This window comes from Anabrus simplex, chromosome 1, assembly GCF_040414725.1.
Source record: "Anabrus simplex isolate iqAnaSimp1 chromosome 1, ASM4041472v1, whole genome shotgun sequence".
NCBI classification, from domain to species: Eukaryota; Metazoa; Arthropoda; class Insecta; order Orthoptera; family Tettigoniidae; genus Anabrus; species Anabrus simplex.
In genome coordinates, this window is record NC_090265.1 from 811,320,704 (window position 1) to 811,337,451 (window position 16,748).

The following is a 16,748-nucleotide window of genomic DNA, read 5'->3' on the forward strand; positions in this document are numbered from 1 at the left end:
ACAAAGTTACCAACCATCTTCAAAGTGAATACTACAAATGATAAATACTATAAGACTGCATATGTGTGAGATATTTCAGATCTCTCCGATCAAACCTGTTGAACACTGAAGTAATACATTTAAGAAAAAGCTATTTCAGTTAGCTGACACATTTCAAATGAAGGTTCCTGCCTCAGTATTTGTCAGCACCATACAAATACCTTTTACTGGACTTTTTTCTCTCCTTTACTGAAGAAATGAGTATTATCACTATGTACTCTGAAGTCTATCCTAACAACTCTTCAAATTTTGGACCGCTTTTGGCTCCCTTTAAAGAATACTGGGACTAAATTACAGGGAAAAAAAGTGAAAACATTGATTTTCGTTTTTCACAATATTAATACACCTTTAATTCCCGTGCATCAATTGCCAGTGTTATTATCTGAAGAAGGGTGTCACCTGTGTTATAGGAGTTATAAAATGTTCAAACAAGATGAAACTTAGTAAATTAATTAGAAAATTGCTTTTATCTCTGTTTCACATCTTAAATCATTCAAAATGTTGTACGGGACACGAATCTTATGATATTGTTTTGAAAATATGCATAAATAATTTTCATTGCCTCAACTATTAACATAGGGATCAAGTTTCAGCTTGCTTTATAGGTGTATCTGCAAAATGTTCGTGAAATTAAAAGGTTAACATTTGATTTTCAGATTAAAACTTGGATAGCATAAAAAATATCTCAAAAGTTATTGATGCAGTACCAAATAGGATCCGCAGGTTTCTTCTAATAAGTAAAACGCACTAAAATTTTACCAGGAATGTACAGTACCTTGACTGATAAGATAAGACACTGCTGACCTGCACAACACTTAAAGATTTACGTATGTAATAAGACAAATCATTAATATCTGAAATAGAAATTAAGTTACAATGGTCAAAAATTTCGTAGGGCTTATTGTAATGATTTTTCACGTGAATAAAAATGTTCGACGTTGTGTCTCAATTTTACGTGAGTTTGAAACGGCTGTAAGTAAATTAAAGTAAAATAAATCGTTGTATTTCATTATTATTATTATTATTATTATTATTATTATTATTATTATTATTATTATTAATAGCTTTATTATTAGAAATCTTTGATTTACTGTAATTCCAGGTACTTGGGGACTGGTTGCTCCTTTATGGACATACATTTTGCCTTCAGATGTGGAGTTACAACAGCTACACAAATTGTGAAAGAAACCTGCCAAGCCATCTGGAATGAACTTCACAACAGGATAATTCCTACTCCCAACAAAGAAACATGGTTGAAAATTGCATCAGGTTTTGAAAAACGAGCCCATTTTCCTAATTGTCTTGGAGCTATTGACGGCAAACACGTTCGGGTAATAAAACCATCAGACAGTGGGTCATTGTATTTCAATTATAAACATTTCTTTTCCCTAACTATTTTAGCCGTATCCGATTAAAACTATAACTTTGTTTATGTTGACATAGGATCCTATGGGAGGTCCTCTGACTGAACAGTTTTTTCTAACAGTTCACTGCATCATAAAATGCAAAATAATGAACTTGATGTTCCAAACTCCAAACCACTTGCAGAAAATGGAATAGTTTTACCATTTGTTTTCATCGGGGACGAGGGATTTGCCCTTTCAAGTAATTTGTTACGTCCGTATGCAAGGAAGAATCTATCCACTAAGAAGAAGGTCTTTAACTATCGCTTGTCTAGAGCTAAGAGAACAGTAGAATGTACTTTTAGGATTCTAGCCAATAAGTGGAGAGTGTTTCATAGGCCATTAAATGTATCAATTAGTTTTGCTGAGGATATTGTTAAGGCATGCTGTGTGTTACATAATTTTGTTAGGCTTCGTGATGGGTACAATTACGACGACGCCCTCACTTGTGAAGGATTCCTGGACTTGAGAGACGGCCTCACTATAGGTGGAAGATCTGTGAACACTACACGAGAGGAATTTGCGAATTACTTTGTTTCTTCAGAAAGGCAAGTTGACTGGCAATGGAGAAGGATTTGAACACAATGCAGTTATCAGAAATGATTGGAATTAAGGTGGCACTGAGTTTATATGCCATGTATGTAAGAAGTTAACAATCATATTGTTACTATCTTTAAGCCTGCTAAGCACATGTGGGAATATATAAACATTTTGTAAATAAATATATGTAAATCTTACCTATTTCATTTTTTTCCTTCGTGCTTAAGTCCTGGAAGTTACTGTGAAAGACTTCACAGATCTTCTCCCGTGCTCTGACCTCAACTCGGTTGCTGTATGTATCACTAGCGTAGTTCCATATAGTGGGTTCGGCTTCAATCTCGGCAATGAACGTGTCGGTATCAAACGACTCCATCACGAATACTGACAGCGGGAACTTGTCGCCAGGATGTCGCCCGTGTGTAGAGGAATGCGCTGCAGTCGGCATGTGGTCGGTGGCTGCGATCGGCTACAGCTGGCGGCATGTGGTCAAGAAAACGCTCGTGTGTAAAGGGGAGCTATTCTTCCCATTGCATTGTATGGTAACGGCAAAGTGGCAACAGCCGGCCATACATGAACCACTTTTTGTGGTCGACAACGGCGACAAAAAAACGCTCGTGTGTAAGGGCCCTAAAAGACTTCTATGCTTGACTGGTAAGGGAAGCCATAGAGATAGAGCTGTATCCAAATAACATCAACAGGGAAGACTGCTTCAAGTTATCAAATACATGGAGGCCTGTACTGCAGAAATACATGCATAACACCACCATGACACAGCGGGACGCACTCAAGAAACTGTCGACAGAGGGCGATGAATAAGTAACTTCCCAACCACCACAGCACAGTGCAATGATCCTTGAGTCAGGTTAGTGGGGTAGGTCGTGGATAGTACGGTCATGACTTTCACGTTCCTTCGAAGAATTTATTTGCTCACTGTCGGAGGCAGAACTTCACTTGCCCTGATAAAGGCCAATGGAATTTGGCTGAAAGCTCAGCTTTGTTAAATAAATATACATAGTGGCTTTTATCCAGTTATACATTTATTTCTTTACGTTATTGCAATGAGCCACGAAAACCTACGTTCATTAATTATTGTCTAACTGTTGAGTTTGATTCAGTGTCACTAACCATACATTTTATGGACCCTACTTGCCGATACAACGTCTTACAGTTACTGTTTACTCTTAACAGGTTGGCACTATGTAGTCATGATTTTTCCAAAACTTGTGAGGTTATACATACTGCCAGTGTCGTATTGTGAAAATCACTACTGTTACATTTGCGGTGTAAGGAAAGCGTAGGCTTATTTTCTTTTTCTGTAGGATCGTAAATCTGTTTGGGTAATACCAGGTAAGTAGAATCATGGCAAGTTTGAATAATACATTTAATAATGTAGTTGGTGTTAAATGACAAATGCAGGAATTTATTAATATGGTCTTATTTCATCCAATTCGTATGTATAGAATTCAATTAGGATTTATAAGAAGCAAGAAAAATCTGCAAGAACTCCTAAAAGGAAAGCATAGAAGGAAATTTTGTTATCAACCTAACTTTACCTTGTCTTGTCACGACTTTTGTATGGTTTGCAGACGTAGCCTTTGTGTATTCTTATTGACTTACGGCATATGTACATGTAATACCGTATTTACGCGAATAATCCCCGCCACCAAATAATGCCCGCACCCTAATTTTAGGAAGGATCCTTTTTAAGAAATGAAATGAACTAAAATTCCTTGCATCGAAGGAGTAACATAGGCATAAACAAACATTGTATATCACTCCACGATTTATTAAGGCTTAAATAAAAGATATAAACAGTACATAAATTACGGTAGCAGATCATCATCATCATCATCATCATTTCCCTTTATCCAGCTGTAGCCGGGTAGGGGCAAATATGGTTCCTCTCCACTTTCTTCAGTCTTTCCACCACTCTTCCTCCAACACTGTGTCTCAGTCCAGGTTTCTTTCTATAATGCTGCGTTGGATGGTACGGTAGCAGATACAAATTATAAATAGTATATAAGTTAGCGAAGTGCAGAATTCACACACGCACACACACACAAAAAAAGAGAAAACATATTATACTACAATTGTAGCAGAAGCGTCCGGCATCCTGCAATAGAAAAACCGCATTGTAATTGTGTATCTTAAAATTGTGCAGAAATACACAATATAAATGAAATAAGGATACTGTACATTAATGCTCCCTTACCTGTAATCTTAGCATTCGTCATCACTGGCAGAATCGCTGTCTTTCCCGTCGTTGCAATCATCGTTCTCCCCCAGTACATCGTCCTCGGTTCCATCCAGCAAATTAGAGATCCCGCGTTTCTTGAAACTCTTCTCCACCAGTTGCAGAAGAATGAAATCCCAAGCACGTTTTAACCATTCGCAAATCTTCCTCACTTCTGGGCGCTTGATTTTACCAGTAGGCATATATTCGTACGCTTCGTCTGCCATCCAACGTGTGTACAGTTGTTTCACTGCCGCCTTAAGAGGCCAGTTAATGCACACGTCAAGTGGTTGGAGAACGTTTGTTAGACCTCCTGGAATTATTAACAAGTGTGTTCCACTTCTTGTCAAAACATCGTGAACTTCTTGTGTAGTGTGTCCGTGAAAACTAAAACGAGCCTGCTTCTGAGATTTAGTAATGCTCCAGGGCGCCGTTTGGGTTGCGCTTTTACGATAACGCTTTTCACGTTTATTTTTGGAACTGTTTTTCGTTTAAAAATGACATATGGGGCAGTTTTCTTCCATCTGTGGTTACACAAAGCATTGAAATAATAACATTAAGTTATTTATTAGACCACCTAATCAATACAAAATCGTCTTGGATGATTTACATAAATTTGTTAGCTAATAGTGGGACATGTTTCGCCTTCTCTGAAGGCATCATCAGCCATAGTCTTAACCTTAAATTAAAAATAAGCGTCTAAATAACATGTAGTGATGAATGAATTTTAAAATCTTGAAGAGATTTGAAGTAAAATAACATTAAAAATAACAATGATGGTTTGAAAATACAATGTGATGAGATACAATAGTGGAAGTATTAACAAAATTAACCTTAGAAGGCTGCTAAAATAAGTACAATGGAATAAAACAACAGATTGTTATACAACAAGTAGTAAGATTGCATAAAAGTAAAGTTGATAGTAATGGCGGTTATAATTAGACGATGGCGAAAAATCTTATGTAATCAAAGTAAAGAGGAGAGAGTAAAAGTCAAAGTTAGTCGAGAGATCCGAAGTTCATTATGATCTTGAAGATAAAGGATGAAAGTCAGATGCATATGGTGAAGTTGTAGAACACGTTGAGGATATGAAGTTGGTGAATAGAAGTTGAAGAACAGTTTCAAATAGGATCACTATGGACCATCTCAAAATTTGAAGTGATGTTCAAATGTTGTAAATTGTGAGTTTGTAGATATTCTAGTTGAAAAAGCATATACAAGTGGAATCTGTAAATGGAAGCAAGAAACGTAGAGTTAATTGTGTGAAAAGATATTTGAAAAATCTTGAAGTAGAATCGTATGCACTTACCACTTGACGGTGACAAAGATAGCTTGTAATATTATGAGTAAGAAGTCTACTGTTGCAAATACTTCTTACTCATAATATTACAAGCTATCTTTGTCACCGTCAAGTGGTAAGTGCATACGATTCTACTTCAAGATTTTTCAAATATCTTTTCACACAATTAACTCTACGTTTCTTGCTTCCATTTACAGATTCCACTTGTATATGCTTTTTCAACTAGAATATCTACAAACTCACAATTTACAACATTTGAACATCACTTCAAATTTTGAGATGGTCCATAGTGATCCTATTTGAAACTGTTCTTCAACTTCTATTCACCAACTTCATATCCTCAACGTGTTCTACAACTTCACCATATGCATCTGACTTTCATCCTTTATCTTCAAGATCATAATGAACTTCGGATCTCTCGACTAACTTTGACTTTTACTCTCTCCTCTTTACTTTGATTACATAAGATTTTTCGCCATCGTCTAATTATAACCGCCATTACTATCAACTTTACTTTTATGCAATCTTACTACTTGTTGTATAACAATCTGTTGTTTTATTCCATTGTACTTATTTTAGCAGCCTTCTAAGGTTAATTTTGTTAATACTTCCACTATTGTATCTCATCACATTGTATTTTCAAACCATCATTGTTATTTTTAATGTTATTTTACTTCAAATCTCTTCAAGATTTTAAAATTCATTCATCACTACATGTTATTTAGACGCTTATTTTTAATTTAAGGTTAAGACTATGGCTGATGATGCCTTCAGAGAAGGCGAAACATGTCCCACTATTAGCTAACAAATTTATGTAAATCATCCAAGACGATTTTGTATTGATTAGGTGGTCTAATAAATAACTTAATGTTATTATTTCAATCTACATCATCAATACGGACCAAAAATGATATTTATTACATGTAATACACAAAGCATAACTGTACATCTTTGCTTCACATTCCCGCCAGTTTTAACCATGACGTTGGACGCACCTTTTTTGTTTACAGTACAATCAAGCGGCATTTTGAAGAAAATTGGTGTCTGGTCTGCGTTGCCTATTTGTAAAAGTGTATAAAAGTTTTTCTTGCGTAAATTGATCACATATTGATGAAAAATCAGAATTTTATCTTCGTAATCTGTTGGAAGACTCTGCACGATGGTAGTTTTCTTCGAAAAGTTTAGCCGTGTCGAACATAAAATCGTGAAAGCCATCCACGGCTAGCTTTGAATCCCGTAACACCTAGTTCTTTTGCAGTCGATTGGGTTTTAAGTTGGCACATTTCACTTGTAACGGCACATTCGAATTGTCTCTTTTCGTCAATATACACACACAATCTTGCTTCAATCTCAGGAAACTTTGCTTTCTGTCCATGAAATGCCCTGCGATTACTACTAGTTTGCTGAACCCGTAATTTATTTTTTCACCAGTTACGAATACAGCTCTCGTCCACATCGTATTTTCTTCCTGCTGCACGATTTCCAACTTCTTCTGTGTCTTTTATAATCTGCAGCTTTTGTTTGGCCATGAAAGACCTATAACTTAAATTAGTTGCCATCTCGAACACGTGATTCAATTCAACTGACGCACACAGAAGAAGCACACTATGGCCCATGCAAGATAGGCGCATTCCACCCTTTCCAGATGCTTTGACATTCTAGACTGCGCAGCCTGGAGGGTAAAGGCCGGCTAGCAGCATGCCAGACAGGAAGTGCTGTCATCTGTTGACAGGTCACTGAGACAGCGACCATTCATGACATGTTTCTGGCAGAGGCAGCGGCCACCCTGTCATCTGAAGTAGAGCCGCGAAAAGTGAAACAGATGATTACACCGGAAAGACTCCAGTTTCCTAATTTCCTATTTTCAGCAAAATAAGAAATAAAGCCATGATGCATCATTATGCAGACTTTTTATTTTCATTAACATTAAAATATAAAGTCTTGTTTACTAAAGTAGAACGCAGCCTGGAAGGCGGTTTCGTATCTTCGCCTGCGCAGAGAGAGATAAGAGTATGAGGTGCGGTGATGCCAATTTGGCTACTCATGACAGCACGAAAGTGTAAACATTTTTTCATCCAGTTATATCTTTAATTCCAAAGCGATGACCTATATTTTTCGTGGGCTTAAAAGTTTCCTGAAAGTCCAAATAAATTTTTAACATCAAACCCCGAGAAAGTGTTGAGAGAAATTTTTGAGATATTAAAGAAGGTAAGTGGAAGTTGAGAGAAATGAAAGGCGAAGTGCAGAGAGCATAACAGCACGAAAGTGTAAAAATTTTTTCAGCCAGTTATATCTTGAATTCCAAAGCAATGACCTATATTTTTCGTGGGCTTAAATGTTTCGCACCGGGCGAGTTGGCCGTGCGCGTAGAGGCACGCGGCTGTGAGCTTGCATCCGGGAGATAGTAGGTTCGAATCCCACTATCGCCAGCCCTGAAAAGGTTTTCCGTGGTTTCCCATTTTCACACTAGGCAAATGCTGGGGCTGGACCTTAATTAAGGCCACGGCCGCTTCCTTCCAACTCCTAGGCCTTTCCTATCCCATCGTCGCCATAAGACCTTTCTGTGTCGGTGCGACGTAAAGCCCATAGCAAAAAAAAAAATGTTTCGCAAATAATTCCCTAAATTCGTTGGTTATGATATTTACTTATAAAACTCGAAACACTCACTCGTGACCTGCACAAACAGGCACTTCTTACTGAAACGATTCTATTGGGTCAGCGGAAAACACCTCATACTACAAAGCGCACGAATGTTACTGCGCTACCCTCTTCAAACCGCCTTCCCAGCTGCATTCTACTCTAATGTATATGTGGGGTTGTCAGTACTATACTGATAAACAAAATGGTATTTAATAGCAATGATATTTCCCGCTAGATTCGAGCTTGACACAAATAAAACCTGCACCCTAATTTCTTACCCCAATTTTTTTTTTAATGTGCAGGGATTATTCGCGTAAATATGGTATATTTGCGTGTGTGTATTATTACAGCATGGTTTCACTTCAGTCCAACAAGTACCGGTAATTGCAAATTTCAAAAAGGGAGCTGAATCATTTACACCAGGCAAACACCGAAGAATATGGTTATAGTAATGCATATATCAAAATAAAGGCAGAAATATATAACATTAAATTGAGTGAGGGTGAGTGTTTATTTCCTTAACTCCTCATTGAGTTAGAAAACAGACTCAATTGTAAATATCTTGATTGATCATTTACTTGGTTAAGGAAACCTCCATTATTGTTACTTACCTTGAGGTTAGTTTCTTGATGGTTATGTCTCATGATTTCAATATGTAACTAGTAAAGTTGTCAGCAGTAATTAGCCATTAAAAAAAATAACAGGATAGAGATATTTGCTTTTTAGTGTATAAACCTTAACGTGCTGAATACTGTAATGGTAGGATTCCTGAGAAATATAAAATGCAAATTATTTCTTATGACAAGCCATTCGCTATTTCTTCATCAAGACAGATTTCAATCCCAGTGCTTGATAAGGTCAAGGAAAGTCTCCAAAAGATGGTTGGTGAGGGTGTAATCTTTCTACGAGGGCTATTTTTTTTTCAAGGTCCGATTGGTCATGAAATGAAACAGCAGTACAAATTTGACACTTTTCTATTAGTAACACTTACTGATACATCACAGCTATTTTTCAACATAGTCGCCTCGCAGATTGAGACATTTGTCGTAGCGTGGTACCAACTTGTCAATGCCCTCTTGATAGAACGTCGCCGCCTGCGCCTGTAACCATCTTTGTACGCCGGTCTGCAGCGCCCCGTTGGTGTCAAAACGCTGTCCTCCTAGCCAGCATTTCATGTGAGCAAAGAGGTGAAAATCTGATGGAACCAGGTCCGGACTGTATGCTGGGTGATCGAAAACGTCCCACTGGAAACGCTGCAGGAGGTTCATGGTGGCAGCTGCAGTGTGCGGCCGAGCATTGTCATGGAGGAGGACAATGCCTGATGACAACATCCCTCTCCGCTTATTCTGAATTGCCCGTCGTAGACGTTGAACAGTCGCACAGTATGCGGCTGCAGTGATGGTGGAACCACGTTCCATGAATTCCACCAACAGAACTCCTTTTCGGTCCCAGAACACAGTAGCCATACACTTTCTGTTGGAGAATGTTCGCTTGAATTTCTTTGGCTTACTCGGAGAGTGCGATTGCATCCACTGTTTGGATTGCTCTTTTGTTTCTTCCGTTTCAAAATGAACCCATGTCTCGTCCCCTGTGACAATTTTGTTCAAAAAATCCGGTCCTTTATCATAGTAGCGCTGGAGAAACGCTAAAGCGGCGCCCATTCGCTGTGTTTTGTGACGGTCAGACAGCATCTTCGGAACCCATCTCGCACAAAGTTTACGGTACTGAAGTGTCTCACTCACAATTGTGTAGAGAGCTGACCTGGAAATTTCAGGAAACGAAGCACTCAATACAGACATTGTGAACCGACGATTTTCTCGAATTGCCTGATCCACACGCTGAACAAGATCATCGGTTGACACACGCTTCCTTCCCTGGCCGCCTGCATCATGGACGTCTGTACGCCCTGCTGTAAAGTTCCTGCACCATTGTTGCACTTTGCTGTCGCTCATGCACGTTTCACCATACACACGACTTATTCGGCGATGAATTTCGGCTGCATTGCACCCCTCAGCCTGAAGAAATCGAATTACACCGCGCACTTCACACTTGGCGGGCGAAGCAATCGTTGTAGCCATGTTTACGAGCGCGCTGCACGTTCACTACTGACGGGACTGAGGTGAGGCGCATAACGGTCATTTCAGAGACGTTGCGCAACACATCTGCGCAGCGGTTCAACATATATTCACGGGCGTTTGACTGTCGCGACCGATCGGACCTTGAAAAAAAAAAAGCCCTCGTAGTTGATGTCCGCACTAAATGATGCGGCATTTCCTAGTTGATTAATTCCCAAGATTATGTTTAAGAATGATCTAGAATATTGGTGATTAAATGTGTAACCAGATGAAACATAAAAGAAAAAGACTCCTTTATTACATTTCTCAAATTACTTACACGGTTTTGGAGATCCCAAGTTGCCAGAATGTTGTTCTTCATGAGTTCTTTTATGTGCCAGTAAATCTACTGACACGAGACTGGCATGTTTAAGCACCTTCAAATACCCCCGGACTGCGCCAGGATAGAATCACTTATCTTGAGTGTGAGATACGTAGCCCGGCACACTCCATACCTATTGAATTTACAACCAGTATGTTTTATATTGTGGCAGTGAAGGCCGGGGGGATGCTGGCAGTAATGCTAGTGAGAGATGATAATTGCGGCGCAGAGGCAGACAGTGTGGACGAGCAAAACAATAATGCCAGCAAACTGCTGTGCCACGTGATAAATAGCCTCCTGGCAGAGACTGGAAGCTGATTAACAATGGACCGGGCACCTAGAATGAGCTGGAATCTGAAATTGCTAGAATCTTCTGCAGGCCTTTATGAAGAGCTCAACTGGTGTACTCTGTCAGTCTGGAGTCAGTCTTGAGTACATCAATTGCAAGTGAAAGTAAGCTATACAAGACGGTCACAGGTTGCTGGTGTTCGAGTTTATGGTCATGAGTAAAAGCTGTGTTGAATGGAAAACTCAAAAACATGAGTGAATTTGTGATCAGTAATTGTAAATAGTAGTTGAGTAAATTTTGTAGATAGTAAAACATGTTACCTCTGTGTAGTAATATAAATATATATATATATTTTTTTTTAAGAATCACAATAACTCGTGACAGAATGCTAACTTGTGTAATTTGGAGAGCTGGGGGACTTTCTCATTGTTTTCCCCTATATCCACATCCTTACCTGCTCAGCAGTTCTCGTCATGGGGAGTGTGTTTTGCTGACCATAGGCCCTTCAACTGAATCTGACTTTGCATCCATTTATTTGTCAGACTCCTCACCTTCATCTTTGCTATTCAGTCTCCCTTGATCAATTCTTGTCCTCTTCCGATCCCAGCAATTTTAGGTTTGCAAGACTTGGTGCGTCTTTTATTTCTGTGCCATTTGCTGCTTTTTTCTTTCTTTTGTCGATACCCTCACTTCTTTGAAAGGGTTGGACTTCTTCCATTTTTCCGTTGATGAATGTTCAGAGAGAATAGTTACCCAGTTGTACTTCCTCTGAAAACACTAATCACCACCGTCCTTCTCATTCCTCAGAAAGATCTCTGTTTCATACGTATTGTGATTTATGTATTTGGTTTTCTTTTTTTAGGGTGACTGTCGCAGCTACAGCTATGTGGTGGGTATATCGAGTGAAAAGGATCCTGACTGGGAAGACTTAATGTTCTTGGCTCGTCTCATACCAAGAGTTTGCCACAATGTTAATCGGGTGTGTTATATATTTGGTGGATTGGTGCGTGATCAGGTGCTGGACATCACTCCCACCTTCCTGACCTCTAATGTGTTGAGCACCCTGCGCCAAGTGGACCATGTTGCTACACAGGTGAGCAAACATTCATTTGGCTGTACAAAGGATGTGCTGCTGTTGCAGTTTGTTTTTACACTAAGCACTTCATTTTACATTGACTGACTGACCAACTGACTGACCTACCTACCTTTCCCCAACTGGAAATTGCCCCTTGAGGACAAACTACACAGAAAAGCAGGGAGAATCTTAGAATCATTGTGAAGAGGTCTGAAATCTGAACAATCCAAATTGGTGATAACAACCTGCCATCAGTAACTGATCAAGTTAAACATTGGGTTTACTGATACTTATCGATGAGGTGAATGGAAGGATTGATATAGCCTATATGAATTGATAAATGATGTCAAGTGTTACCTGTGATTGGTAGATGAAAGACCACCTATCTATCACACCATTGTCTACTCTATTGCATACTATGTTACTAAATGTTGGTGGACTGCAAAATAGGGAAAAGTGCCCAAGAGTCAGGAAAGCTCATCCAGCGTCTCCAAATTGGATTTATTTCCATTATAGATATAAAACAATTATGCATCAGGCCATTTCAGAAAAGAATGCATGAAAATCGTGTACGATGGTTTGGACATGTACTGCGAGCAAAAGCAGGTATTGTTGTTGAGATTAATCTACACACTGAGAGTTGCCATTGCAAGGCCCAGTAGACAACTTAAACTCAACTTTGCAAAACAAATAAGCATAACCTTACCTCTATTGCCAGCACGCTACTACCGCGAGAACAGCTGATACGAGCGCAGTAAACAGACATCGTAAAATGTAATACCATACTCAGAAAAGCTAATGAATCGGGATTGAAAACAAATTCACAAAAATTACACATACTAACAACATCTGGCACTAAAAAAAAAATACATTGTTAAGAATAAAAGAGAATGAGGAAATAACACATCACTCACCGCTAATGGCTGGCACAGGAAGGAGGTTATGGTCTACAAAGGGAACACTCCACTGATCTAAGTCACTTTCTTGCCACTTGTCTTTCCCGAACTACACTAAGATTTCTAAACTTGCACAAACTAAGTACACTAACCAATACACAGACATAAATAAAACTGCAGCTATTTTTGTACGCTGAACTACTAAATCTGTATTTTACTAACTTATGCTGTGCTAAACTGTGAACTACGCTATACTGTACCATACTAGAGAGATAAAGACTAATATAAAAAACACAAATTACTGAAGAAAAATACAAAAGATCTCGAACCGTACCAAATACCATACACGCTGAGTGAGATAGGTTAACCGAGTGGTGAATGTAAATATTAGAGTTGGCAACTAGGTTTTGAGATCGCACTCTGCTGATATTATAAGTAAGTATGAATGGCAGCTTGGGATTGGTTGGATGTGTATGTTTCAGTGCATAACCACCAGACAGAATCAAAATCAGCCAGAACGTCAATTTAGAAGTAAAGCAGTGTGGAGTATTCACCTTCTCATGGCCCATGACCACATGAAATGGAGACAAAGAAGCCACATAATGGTCCCTGCTGCTAGGCAGAAATACACTGAAGAACTTATCAGACATTTGGTCCTTTTATTTAAATAATAATATTGACACTATGTAAAATAAAGTATTGATTAAGTAGAGAACTCATCCTTCATACTTGTGTGCTTGAACTATCAATACGGACTATGAAGCTAATAGATTATAGGAACTTATCAGAATTGTGGGATCACTAAGTGGGGGTGTACTTTCCTTTCTTAATTAAAAAAAAAAAAAATTAAAATCGAAGAGGAAATACATTGGCTTGTTCTTTCTTCTATTTTATCCAGCTAATACCGTTTCTCGTCAGCAAGGGTATGTAATGAAAGTTTACCTTCCTGCTTAATCCCAGCAGGTTTTGTTCCAATATGGCAGATGATTCAATCATAGTAGAAATTTCTATATTAAGGAAACATTGTACAAGAATTAAGACTCATCATCATCTGGATAAGTACAGAGCGGAGTGGTTATGCATGTAAACATGCTACGGCTATAGACCCAAGCCCTGCATTCAGGATGCGAGTGGGTTTGAAACCCATCGTCGGCTGGCCTGAGAATGGTTTCCCATTTTCACTTCCAGGCAAATGCCTGAACATTTCCTGTTTATTGGCCACAGCCTGTTCCTTCCACCTCCTTACCCAATTTTGTTCATCATTATTCATTAGCTTAATTAGCTCCTCAACTGAGGTTAGCATCAGGAAAGGCATCTGGCTATAAAAACATGCCATAGAATTTCATCTTACCCCATCCCCAACCCCATATCAGGAAATGGAATTAAATGATAGACATAGTACGCCTCTTCAATGATGCCTAGGCCATCTACGAGAGCTGATGGCAGAGCTGTTGAGGATCCAACCAGCCTTCGGGCTGAGGACTAAACATACATGTACATCGTCTGAATAAGTGTTACAGAAACAATTCTAACCGTGGTGCCTGCTGATTTCTCTGTTTTCTTCCACTTTTGTTGTCTTTAGACTCAAACGCTATTAGTTTGCTTGCAAGGCCTGGTGTCTTTTTTTCTTCATGCTCCTCTTAGCCCTTCCCTTTCTTATTCGATCCTTTATTCTTTGAGAGGTAAAAATTTTCCACATCTCTTTTTACGAATATCATTAAAAGCCTCTTTACTTCTTTCTTTCCTATGTAATAAAATAAAGAAATGATTATCTGAGAAGTTTGTCTTTTCGCGTGATGTTCTTTGCTATATTTGTACATTGAGAGTGCAAATTATTTATTATATTGTCTTTATTTCTCGGCTTGTAATATTTTCGTAACTCTCCACGAGTGCTCTGTGTAGGCATCAGTTAGTGCTGCTTTCTGTCATACGATACGAGAATCAGTTGTTCATGGTATATATCTCGCTTGAAAGACGATGTCTCGAGCTTTTATCTGAAATATGTATCGAGTTGGTTTGTTTCGTCATAAATGTTATTCCCCTCATTTAGTTTCGTCCTGCTACTTGCGGTCTCGCTGCAGCTTCATCAGTCCGTGTGACGCGCCGCATTCAGCTGTGATTTGACTGTCAGTAATGTGCTTGAAATATTGTATAATTTAGATGAAAGTTTAGTCAGAAGTAGTAGTGACAGTATTAGCAGCAGTGATAATGAAATAAATGATGCGGCTGTGGCGGATGCAGTGGTAAATGATAATAGTGACGATGAGGAGGAACCAGTACTTGGAAATTTCGTATAGGAGACTATTGATAAATATACAGGTCAAAGGGAAGTTTTCAACAGTGAATTCGGATTCCTAAATTCTCTAATAATATTCAGACAAGTCACAGGGACAAACACTCAGCAGTTGGGCCTATCTTATCGGGTTCAGCTGGAGGAAGGTTTGTTTATAAAATAAGCTTGCTCAGCCGGGGATCGAAATATTCAAGGCCGGCGCGCATCAGATAATACAGTTCCAAGGTTGCAGGAAAGACATTTTATCATGAAATTATCACCCAAGGGTGAGTAATACAAACCTCAGGGACGCTGTATCGTGTGTTCAAAACACGGCAAAAAGACGACGTCGGTGTACTGCTGCCAGGAGTGTGACGTGGGTCTCTGTCTCGAAGAGTGCTTCGAACTCTATCACATGAAACGAAATTACTAAGGTAATGTGAAATAATTATGTCATTATCTGCATGTACATAGTTCTATCATAAGGAATTCAAAATTTCGTGAATATCGATCTACTCTTATACTTGTAGTAACGCTTTAAGTGAATCAATGTATTTCAGTCGTGCGTAGTTGAAATCTCATCCGGCCGTGGGGTAGGAAGCTCCTAAAATGGCTGCGACGCTGAGGGGTTTATTTCTAGCCTACTTCCAATGTTGAGTACGGTATCGTATGAATTTTGCTTTAATTTCCAAATGGGCAGGCAAAAAAATAACAATGCACAATAATAACATATAACATAAATTTTAAATACTGTATATGCTAACTTGATTATCCCTGGACATCTGCATGTCATTAATGTGACTTTGTGTTGTAGTCACCCCATGCGCTCGCATTTCTAGGTGAATTATCATGAATTACGTTACGTTATCAGCACTACTATCTTCACTGAAAGTTATAATAAAATTAACCTTTGTAGTACTCTCACACTGTGTCTGTACAAACAAATGTGGATTTTCTGTTGCCCATACCTGCATGTTGTGAATGTTCTTGAGGCCGTCGCAAGAAAAAAAGTGGCTTGATCGGTAAATTACATTAGTCTAACAAACGATTCATCTATTGAGCATCTCTTACATATCCATTCACAAAATTCCTGCCACCAAGGATTGTTACCGGGCATTAACTATGGACCCACTGTACGTGATAGGGATGGAATGTGTTACTACGGAGAGTGCGCCACACCATGTCCTGTGATATGTTCAAAGCTGCAGCAATCTAGCGAATCCTTCCTCCTCGCTCTTCGGTTACCATATGGAGAACACGTTGCTCATTTTGAGGATTTCTTGTTTGACGACCTCGATCGATACTGCAAATAAGTGGTCCATATTCCCACAGTCGCCTGTCCTGTGTTGTAGAAAGTTCATGCGTTCAGCGGCCTTTGCTGTGGGGAATGTTCGGCGTACAAATGCCGTGCCTCTTCTGCGTTCTCCTGGGTACATCCGTACAAGAGGTGCATGTCGGCATATTCCTCACCCAAAAATGTAGACGTTGAAGGTTTGACTTCCTGCAATCCGATACAAATGCGCGAGGTGTGAAAGAACTCCTTGCCTTGTGTTGTAAAGGAAGGTCGCTTACAAGAATATGTCCGGCTTGTCATGTCCCCTCCACTACATGTCTCGAGTCGCGCA

General features: G+C 39.1%; 1 protein-coding gene across 6 annotated transcripts in view; it reads left to right on the forward strand.

Moving 5' to 3' along the window:
- bur (GMP synthase burgundy) overlaps window positions 1-16,748 on the forward strand; it is a 190,445-nt gene that overhangs the window by 159,783 nt on the left and 13,914 nt on the right. For all 6 annotated transcript variants that reach the window (XM_067136338.2, XM_067136339.2, XM_067136340.2 and 3 more), the window contains one exon: window positions 11,743-11,973. In XM_067136338.2, coding sequence (XP_066992439.1) covers window positions 11,743-11,973 — 231 coding nt within the window. The remainder of the gene's footprint in view (window positions 1-11,742; window positions 11,974-16,748) is intronic.